This window comes from Malaclemys terrapin, chromosome 4 (assembly GCF_027887155.1).
Source record: "Malaclemys terrapin pileata isolate rMalTer1 chromosome 4, rMalTer1.hap1, whole genome shotgun sequence".
NCBI classification, from domain to species: domain Eukaryota; kingdom Metazoa; phylum Chordata; order Testudines; family Emydidae; genus Malaclemys; species Malaclemys terrapin.
This window is the reverse complement of record NC_071508.1, coordinates 6153514-6164014: the sequence shown is the minus strand read 5'-3', so window position 1 is coordinate 6164014 and position 10501 is coordinate 6153514. Positions and strand designations below refer to the sequence as shown.

At 61.8% G+C, this 10501-nt stretch overlaps 1 protein-coding gene across 1 annotated transcript; it reads right to left on the bottom strand.

Annotated features, from left to right (window-relative positions):
* Nucleotides 1-292: 292 nt before the first annotated feature.
* On the bottom strand, nucleotides 293-10019 carry LOC128837480 (glycine N-acyltransferase-like protein 3). The gene is made up of 6 exons (XM_054028724.1): nucleotides 9912-10019; nucleotides 9108-9237; nucleotides 4566-4673; nucleotides 3994-4120; nucleotides 3549-3669; nucleotides 293-2136 (listed from the first exon to the last, which is right to left on the bottom strand). The coding sequence occupies exons 2-6, from the start codon at nucleotides 9183-9185 to the stop codon at nucleotides 1647-1649; spliced, it is 924 nt and encodes a 307-aa protein (XP_053884699.1). The 5' UTR covers nucleotides 9186-9237; nucleotides 9912-10019; the 3' UTR covers nucleotides 293-1646.
* Nucleotides 10020-10501: the final 482 nt, after the last annotated feature.

Here is a 10501-nt window from a genome sequence, read left to right as displayed (position 1 = left end):
GAGACACCCCACACTGGCCTGGTGCCCCCGGCTGGGACCCACAGCGCTGCTCCCTGTCGTGGCTCCCCAGGATCAGTGCTACGCCCCAGCTTTTAAACCACTCCTTGGAGGAACCCTGTGACGTGCCAGACTCTCTTCCTCCAGGGCTGAGCACACGGCTCCAGCCCTCCTGCTTCACCCCACGAGCTCTGCCCGGCACGTCCCACTGAGCCAGACCCCTGGAGAGACCTGGCTGCGCTGTGGGGACCAGTGTCCCCAGCCCCACTGATGTTTGCAGTGACATCCCAAAGCCTTTTCCACATAGCACACGGTTTATTGGGCCCCTGGAACCCGGCCTGGGAGGTCCCTGGGCAGCAGAGAGAAGTGAAGGTGAAGACAAGGCCAGGGCTCCACCCAGCCAAGTTGCTGAAGAGCCAAACATGGATCCCGTCTCCATCTCTTTCAGTCCTAGCCGGGAGCTCCTGAGTCCCACCGAACGCCAACTCCTCTTCTTTGTGGTGCCTCCGTTGCTCTGGGCTGGTTTTGATCCTGAACGCCCAGTTTCTGCCCCCAGCCATGTGACACTCCCCCTCCTGGCCCTGCTCTGCCCCAGGAGAGGCTTTTTAACTCTTTGGCACCCACTGGGCAGACATTACTAGTACAGTGGGAAACTGAGGCACGCGGGCATCAAAACTATTACAGAAAATTCACTTTTTGTCCCACCCCCTGAGAGGAAGGGGATGGGTGTCCCTGGGGCCTGCAAGGAGCCGGAGTGCCCCACCCCCTCTCCACACGGCTACTGACCTACCAGCAAGGGGGAGGAGAACCTGCCATGTCTGCTGTGTGTGGGGTCCCCTCCCCCCAACCCAACGGCTCACTGGGTCTGCTACATGGGGAGGAGCAGCCTGTGCACTGGGGCTGGCAGGGGGCAGGTCAGTCCCAAGTCCCCTGCCCAGGGCAGAGGACGTTCATTCTGGGGGGAAGGGAAAAAAGCGGATGCTCCTCCCTGTGTTTGGGCCCAGCAGGGCTCTATGGTGGGGTCCTATGGCTGCTCTCCTCCCACGTGTAGTGCACCATCATCAACACAAGCCCTGGCCTGGCTTTCTAGCTGCCTGCTGGTCCTGGAGCAACCGTGCAAGGCCAGCACCTGCCCCCTATCACCACAGGGGAGGTAAGCGGTGGGCCACAGCTGGGACCTGTGGTCGGAATCCAAAGGAGCTTGCACCAAAGTTCTGGCAAGACCAGGCACAGGTCCTGGAAAGGGAACCCGCAACCGCAACCACAGCCCCAGCCGAGCAACAAACTGCCTGGGGAAGGGAGTGGGAGAGCGCCCCCTACTGAGCCCTCACCCTGCTCCCTTTGGGGCCAGCACTGACTGCCGGGGAGAGCGCCCCCTACTGAGACTCTGCCCTGCTCCAGGGAATAATGGAGCATGAGCTAGTCTCCTCCACCAGGCCCTGGCTTCCCAAGGGCTGACAGCTGAGCTCCCTGGTGGCTGGTCAATGTGTCCCCTTCTCGGGGGTGGAAGGTCCCTGGGCATGGCTGGGCTGTGTCCCTGTCTCATCCCCTCCCCGAGGGCTACGTGCTGGCAGACCATGGCTGTCCCCCAGAGCTGTGCGCAGGGCCCTAGGCCATGTCCCCTTCTCCTCCTCTCCCCTCCCCCCATGCTATGTGCTATGTGTGTGTGGCCATTCCCCAGAGCTGGGCGCAGGGTCCTGGGCCGAGTCCAGGGCACTGGCTGGCTGGGACTGGGTGAACCCAGGCCTCACCATCAGCTGGTAGAACACCCCAGGCAGGATGCGGAAGCCGAGGCGTTGCAGGGAGTGCAACGAAGGCTCGTTGTGGGGCAGCACCCCGGTGTAAACAGGAAAGCCGCGGGCATGCAACTGTGCCGACAGCGTCCCCACCACAGACCTCATGTATTGCTGGCCGCGATGCTCCGGGAGGGTGTAACCGTGCGTCAGGGCAACCAGCTGGTCGGTGAGGCACCAGGAGATGGGGGTCCCCTCAGGGCCCAGCAGGCAGGCATTGGGGAAGTGGCGGATCAGGAGGCACAGGTACCGCAGGCTCAAGCTATTCCCCCTAAACATCCAGGTGTCTCTGAGCAGCGTGGCGTGGGCGGGGGACACGGGGGCCAGCCTGAGCCCCTTGTCAGGCCTGCAAGACAGGGCAGGGGGAGAGAGACACAGGACAGGGTGGGGTGAGCACAGAGGGGGTTGACCTGGCAAGGGGAGGGGGTCAGTGCGGGGGTCGGGGGGACTAGAACCAGCAGGGGAAGGGGTAAGTCTAGGGGAGGGAAACGGGGAGCGACCAAACATGGGAGGTGTGAGCATACGGGGATGTTGACCCAGCTTGGGGTGCGGGGTGCAGTGAGCCCGGGGCTGGGGGGGTCGATCTGGTACAAGGGACTGAGCCTGGGGAGCAGGAATTGAGCTGGTATGACATGGCCTAGGAGAGGAGCAGGCTCCGGCAGCGCCATCCTCTTCCTGGTTGAGATGCTGAGATGGGCTGGACTGAAAATTACGGGGCGGGGGGGGGGGGCTGGTTGCCAAACTGGGGTGTGGGGCGCATGGAATGTATCCCGTGGGGGAGGCGTGAGCCAATCAGCTCGGAAGGCAGCGCCGCCGCCAGCAGCAGCCGAGACCGACGGGTGGCGTGGTATGGCATTGCCACCCTTACTGCTGCGTAACCTTTGCCCTTTGCACTGGGAGGGGAGGCTATGGCAAATTCTGGGGTGGCTATAGCCCCATAACGCTCCCCCCAGTGTCCCCCATGGAGGGGAGGCAGGCTGGAGGGGGACTGACCTGGCACAGGGAGAAGGGGGGTGAGGCTGCGAGAGGATAGACCTGGCGTGGGGGAGAAGGGGGAGCCCTGCGGGGGGTGGGGGGAATCAAGTCAGGCCCTGGCGCATGCGGGGAGGGGAGCGACGCAGTCCTGCGACCTCAGCATAGGGGCTGTCTGACAAGGCCCAGTCCAGCCCCTGCAGAGTCATCGCTGTTGATGGGCCTTGGCTAAGCTCAGCTCCCTGAGATGAAAGCACCAGGGCTCAGTGGGCAGCGAACCCCCTGCCCGGAGACCTACCCGCTGACAGGAAAGGAGGGACCCGGGGGCTCTGTGCTTGGAGCCCCCCTCCCCTCAGAGGGGACGGCTCTGGGGTCAAGGACCCCTGGCTGCCCGTCCCAGGATACTGAAGGGTTACAGGCTGCCCCTCCCCCTGCTCTCCCCATCCTGGGGCAAAAGAGGTTTCTTGGCCAGGCTGGGCTGCCCCTGCCCCCTGGCGAAGCTCTAGGGCTTACTCAGCCCTGCCCCGGAGCAGGATGGGAAATCCTTGGCAGCATGTGCCCAAGGCCTGAGGATCTGTGTGGGGCCGTGGTGATGCCCTCACTCTGCCAGCAGCGTTCGCCTGGGGAACTCATTGCCACCAGATCTAGAGCACAAAGGAGGCCTCTGGCCTGACACCCCAGGGCCCTTCCCTTCCCCCAACCCCGCTCCCCCCTCCATCTAGCACTGGCTGGTTGTGTACATTGCCCCATTCTCTCACACACACCCCATATCTGGGGGGCACCTACCGGTACTGGGGCATGGCGGGCGGGTCTGGGTGCAGCAGCGGCCGGTACAGATATGTCTCCATCTCAAGCCCCCTGGTCCTGGCGATGTCCCTGATTGTCTCGTATACCCCGTCCTGCAGCCCTGCAGGGACAGCCGTGCGCTGTCAGCAGGGGCCCCTGAAAGGTGCCCATGGACATGGGGGCCCGGCCCGGTGGGGGAGAGCAGCAGGGAGGGGCCAAGGGCCACTGTGAGCCGGCACGACCCAACCGGGGTTCCCAAGCTTGGCTCATTCAGGATCCCGGGTCTGGATGGAGAAGGGGCGCAGGCAGGCTCCTCAGGGCTATTGGCCTGTGGGGGGGGTAAGGGGCACAGGCAGGCTCCTCAGGGCTATTGGCCTGTGGGGGGGGGAGCGGTCCTGTCCCCCATGTGACAGGTGCTGGACAGAGCGGGGCTGGAGGGGCTCACCCTGTATCTGGAAGGCCTGGCCCCAGTCCACGGCGCGGCTGTTCTCCAGCAGGGCCCGGCAGGCGCCCTTGTCCCGGTAGAAGGCCGTGTACAAGTTGGTGAAATAATCACTTGGGTCCCACGCCACCTGCAGGGGGAACACTGTCTGAGGGTGAGCGCAGCCTCTGCCCTCCCCCCATGACCCTCAGGGACGGCATTGGGGAAGCGGGGCACAGGGAGCCCCAAGTAAGAGATTGAGGAGGGGGGAAGGGATCCTGTGAACGGAGCCAGGGGGCTTAGGGGAGAATGGGACGGGGGGTCTGGGCAGCAGGAAGGGGAGACAGGCTGTGGGGAGGTGGGGCAGACAAAAGGGGGTGGGGTAGAGATGACACCAAGCAGGGAAAGGGGTAAGGAAGTCAGGGAAGGGCAGAGATGGCATCAGGCGGGGAAGGGGAGCGGGGCAGAGATGGCATCAGGTGGGGGAGGGGAGTGGAGGAGTGATGGCATCAGTCGGGGGAGGGGAGCGGGGCAGCGATGGGGTCAGGTCGGGGAGAGGAGCGGGGCAGATGGGAGGGGCCCAGCAAAGGCCGCACTTCTCTGCGTGGCCGGGTCAGGACTGTTTTGAACTCTGGCCATGAATCCACCAGCACCTCCTGGCCAGCCGGGTTCCCGCGGTTCACATGCATCACAGCGCCGTAGACCTGCCAAGACACAGGGGTCAGAGTCCGGGGATGTCCCGGATCCCCAGGATTGGTGCTGGGCCCCAGCTTTTACTCTGCCCCTTGGAGCAGCCCTCAAAGTGCCAGCCCCCAGGGGCCCCACTCTTCCTGCAGGGCAGGCCACCGCCTCTGAGATGGAGCCTCTGGGCTGCAGCCCTCCTGCTCCACCCTGCGAGCTCTGCCCGGTGCCTCCCACTGAGCCAGACCCCTAGAGAGACCTGGCCGCACTTGGGGGGCTCCGACACCCCAGCCTGTGTTTGCAGTGACACCCGGCAGCATTGTCAAGCCAGGCTGGTTTATGAGTCACGGAGCGGCCTTAGGTCAGCAGAGAGAACTGGGGGTAAAGCAGTGTCCATTGCGGTCAGCCAGGGCCCAGCCAAGCTGGAGTGAAAGACCCTTTCCTAGGGTTACCATACGTCCGGATTTTCCCGGACATGTCCGGCTTTTTGGGCTCCAAATCCCCGTCCAGGGGGAAGTCCCAAAAAGCCGGACATGTCCGGGAAAATCGGGACATGCGGGCCCGGCAGTGCCGAGCCGGGGGCTGGGGGCCGGGCCGGGCCGGGGGCCTGGGCAGCGGTGCCGGACCAGAGGCCGGGGGCCGGGCCGGAGACCGGCAGTGCTGGGCGGGCCGGGGGTGCTCGGCTGGAGGCCCGGGGGCCGAGTCAGGGACCAGCATTGTTGGGCGGGCCGGGGGTGCTCGGCCGGGAGCCGGGCCTGAGCCGACCCAGGCTGGAGACGCCGGGGGGGCCACGCCTCCTCCCCCCACCCACCCCTTACCTGCTTCAGGCTTCCCGCGAATCAAATGTTCGCAGGAAGCAGGGGAGGGGGTGGAGTTGGGGCGGGGACTTTGGGGAAGGGGTGGAGTTGGGGCGGGGGAGCGTGGGCGGGGCGGGGGCGGGGCCCTGTGAAGTGTCCTCCTTTTGGACACTCAAAATATGGTAACCCTACCCTTTCCAGGCTGTCTCTGTCTCTGTCTGACCTCCTTGGCCAGCTCCAGGTGAGAGCCTCCATCTTTGTCCAGCACCCCCACCTCCCAGTCCTGTGCTCTCGAGCTGGGGTCTCTGCTCAGCCTCCCGGCTGAGAGGTGGGGAAATCCAGGAGTCAGCAGCGCTTGCCTTGTCTCTCTGGCCCCCTTGGGGATCTGGGTTGATTTCAATTTCCTTAAAGACCCTTTATTCCATCCTCACAGGGAGGTGACACCCACCCCTAAGTCTCTTAGCCTGCCCTGAGCGTAAACTTAATCCTCTCCCTTACCCCTGCAATTGGATAGCCATGCAACACATAGGGGGAAACCGAGGCGCACATAGTGTTGTAAAAATATTACAGAAAAATCCTACTTTATTACATCTCTTCACTGGGCAGGGTCACTTTAACCAGTGACCATCCTGGTGAAATTTGAACCCCCAAATGCTATCCATAGAAGCCAGAGCACCTTCCCCATCCCTGTCCTACCAGGCACGGTCAGCATGCTCACAGCTGGCTCGAATCAAACTCACCCTTTCCAATACCCAGCTCAGAGCAGTCTCACATCCACGCTTAGGACGGGTCTGTTTGCTGACACTAGCAAGGGGCAGGGGGGAGTTTTCATGCAGCCTCAGCACCCTTTTGCCACTGCAAAACCTTTGGGTTTGAAACTGGGATGGGATCCAGCCACTGCACCCCCCCATCTGCCAGGGAGGGAGGAGGGTCGTGGCCCCCCCTTCCTCCATGTGTCGGCCATCTTGGCTGCACCCTGGGGTGTCCTGACCCCAAGGCTGGGGTAGGGAGTGACCCCAGGAGCATTGGGGGATCGGTGTGGGTGTGTCCCCCTGCGAGGCTGGTCTTAGCCCAGCCGTGTCTCTGGGGCGCTGGTGTCCCAGGGTCTGGTGATGCAGGGGGCTCCCCGATGCTGGTTGTGTCCCAACCCCAGGGCTGTGTGTATGCCAGGAATCCATTTCCCCTCCTGGGGTTAACCTCTTGCCCTCACCCCAGGCCAGGAGCCCCCTTTTGGCGATTCCGGGTCTTAACATTGGCCATGCCCTGCCCGTGTCTGCCCATGCTCAGCTGGGGGCTCAGCTCCCACCAGGTTCAGCTCTGACTCTGTTCCCCAGGGAGAGCAGGCTGGGAGCTGGCTCCCGTGGCCACAGCCTGAGGGAAGTTCTGCCGGAGCCCGTGTGACTCACATCTCCCGTATGGAGCTGGGACGGTTCCCCTGCCCCACTCAAATACAGGGGTCAACTTCCAGACAGACAGGTGTCCTGAGCTCAACGGCCTTTCCTTAGTGTTACGGGCAAGGGGGGAAAACCCTACTACCTGCCGGCCGAGCTATTCGCCTTTTCACTGACACCTCCAGTCTGAACCTCTGGCTCCTGGGGTTCAAACCCTTGGCTGGGGCAGGATCAGGGACTGGATTTTGTCTTACGTTGATACAGAAAATCTCAGCAGGAGGTCAGGGCCGATGTCCAGGAGAACCATGACTACCAGCCCCCGGCCCCGAGACCTGTGTCTGCACTGGGATCCGAGCTGTCGGGAGGGCTTCTCCCAGTCGGCAGGTGGCTTCCATTTAAGTCCCACCCTGGGTCTTTTGCACACCCCAAAACCCTTTCATATAAGCCTCAGGTGTCACGTAAACATAAGCAGTGGAGTCTTTTGGAACAGTTCCCAGTCCCCAGTATTAACGCCGTCCATCTGGCTGTACGTCTCTATGGCTTTGGGGGCCCGAGCATGGGGGTGAGACAGCAGAGCCAGTCCGCAGGGTCAACCAGGATCAAATCACAACCCTTCTCAAAGGCATTGAGGTTGGTGTCTACAGCCCCTGCTCCTCCTTAAAGGGACAATTTAGTATCCAGCTCCCTGCGCAATCCAGCATCCCTGGGGCCTTTGCCCACTTACCCTTTGCTGCATTTCTTTACATTTTTGCTGCTTCTCACAGCCAGCTGGTTCCCTCTCACGGTTTGCTTCCCGCACCGGGTAGCCAGGGGAAACTGAGGCACACATAGGATTCATACAAATATATAAAAGGCCCATTTTGTCAATGGTTTAGCTGGGTGTGGTCAGGGCCACCTATGGTGAGGACCAGGAGGAAATTCAGAGCCAGGCGGGTGGGGGTGTTCAGAGCCATGATTGGCTAGCACCCAGCTGTCCCACACTGTGATTGGCTGCCATGGAGCCGCCCACATGTTCATTGGCTTATGCAAACCCTGACCATATTGAGATTGGCTGGCACAGAGCCCGCTTGTGCTCTGATTGGATGGGCAGGTCCTGGCGGTTACGCTGGGTGAGCAGTAGGCATTGGTGCTGGATTTGGACTTTGGGAGGAAGGGGGGTGAGTGAGGAGAAGGCTCAGGGGAGGGCTCCTCCACCGCTACCTCTAACCTCGGGGAAGGGCCTGCCCTCCCGCTACCCCTAACCCAGGGCAGGGGGCCTGTGTGATGAAGTAGAAGCTTTCTGTAGTATCTTTCTGATTCAAATGTGGGTCTCAGTTTCCCTCTGCGTCCTGTACTGCTCTGCGCAGCGTGTGAAGGGAAGGGACGGGTTGTGACTCATGTAATAGCCTGGCTGGAGACCAGCCTCATTAACCAAGGGAATAAAGTCTACACACACGCAAGGAGGATCTGGAGAGATCATGGAAACCCCAAAGGCTGGGGTGGACGTTCACACCGAGCGAGCAAGATTCCCCCTCACGGCTCTGCAGCAGAGAGGCCCCAGCTGAAGAACAGCGGCCGCAAAGGGTCAGGATACGGGGCTAAGAGCCGGCTTTTGGGGGGGTCTCAGCAGCTATCACCTTGGCCTAAGAATAAAGGAACAGAGCCAGAGCCAGCCATGGGGCCCATGACATCTTGGCTGGCTCATTGCCCAGGCTGGGCTTTGGCTTAACCTTTGATTCCCTGTGCTAACCTGAGGAGTGTGTTGCCAGGTGACTAATGAACCGCTCCTGTGTTTTGCAAAGGCTGCCGGGGTCTCTGCCAACACACACTGCAGGGGCCCGATCCAAGCCCCCCGCAGGCCTGGCTCGGCTGCATTCGCTGCAGGGAGCCACGGAGAGAGATGGGAGGGCTGGTGTCAAAGGCCCAGTGGTGGAGGTCACGGGCCTGCCCCTGTGGAGCTGTGTGGAGCCTCGGGCCCTGGCCCATTACAGGGGTTGCCCCCAGGGGCCTGGTGACAAGCTGGGGTACGGCACATCCCCTGTGGATCTATGAGAGCCTGCCCAGCCCCTGAACTGCTGCCCCCTCACCTGGAGAAAGGGTCTGCCCCCAAACTGCTACCCCCTGACCAGGTGGAGGGGCCAGCCCTCCAGGTACCCCCGACCCAGGGGATTGCACCCCAGTCCAATATGTGCCCTATCACCCAGGTGTCTATGAGGGACTTTGCCCTGCTCTCTGCCCAGCCCGAGGGTGGGAGGGTTCGGCCCTGCGAGGGCGGGCGAGTCCTGGTCACCAGCAGCGTGTCAGGCAGGTCCCGCCGTAGCATCCCCTCCAGCAGCCGCAGCTTGGAGGAACAGCTCAGGATCAGCATCGCTGGCCGGGATGGGCCTTCACAGCTTCCAGCGGGACCCTGCGAGGGACACCTGCGGGGACAGGAGACCCATCAGTTCCCTGTGACTGTCTCCCAACCCCAGAGACAAGCTGCCAGCTCCCAGCCTGCCAAAATAGCAAACACTATCTGTAGAGCCCACCATAGCTCACCAGTCTGTGCGCAGCCCCCCGTGTGTTCACCAGAGACCTTACAGTAACTAACCAGTCTGTGCCCAGCACCTGTGCTCACCAGAGACTCTACAATAACTCACCAGAGTGTGTGCATGACCCCCGTGTTCACCAGAGACCCTACAATAACTCACCAGTCTGTGTGCCGCCCCCGCGCTCATCAGAGACCCCACAATAATTCACCAGTCTTCTGTGCATGACCCCCGTGTTAACCAGAGACCCTACAATGACTCACCAGTCTGTGCATAGCCCCCGTGCTCACCCTAGACCCTACAATAACTCACCAGTCTGTGTGGGGCCCCCGTGAACACCAGGGACGCTACAATAACTCACCAGTCTGTGTGCAGCCCCTGTGCTCACCAGAGACCCTACAATAACTCACCAGTCTGTGCATGGCCCCCGTGCTCACCAGAGACCCTACAATAACTCACCAGTCTGTGTGCAGCCCCTGTGCTCACCAGATACCCCAAAAGAAGAAGGCTGCTGTAAGGCCATGTGATGCCAGGGCTGTCCGTACAGGGCTGGGGCTCCCACTTACCTGGGGTGACTCCGTGCCAGGGGAAGGAGCGGTTCCTGGGTGTCTGTGGAGCTGCGAGGTCCCTGTCTGTCTCTCCTTCAGGGGCTGCTCCAGCCTCTTATCCCCCAGTGAATGAACCATTAACAGAGTCTGCCAGTCCTGGAGCCCAGAGGCGGTGACATCCCTGCACCCGCTTGGCAATTTTGCTCTGGGCAGAGGTCGAGGGGCCTCCGGGGAAATACAAATGCATCCAGAATGCACCAGGGCCAGGGGCAGAGTGAAAGCAGGGGCTGCCTGACCCCCCTTCTCCACCAGTGCCCCTCAATCCTGACCTGCAGCCCCCTGCTATGCCAGCCTGGTCTTGGTCACTGTGTGTCCACGCTGCACCCAGCACAGTGGGGCCCCAATGACCCTGAGTGTAAGCGCCCCACAGCAGGAAATGCATTTCCTATAACATACCAGGATTCAGCTTGGGCCTTCTCATCATATTTGAAAGCCCCAACCTCCTGGAAGACAGTGCCATGGTGAATAGAGCCACTTTCAGATCAGCCAGTGGGGGGAAAAAAACAACAAAACCAGGGGATTGGTCCCTGTGAGAAAGTGGGAATTTT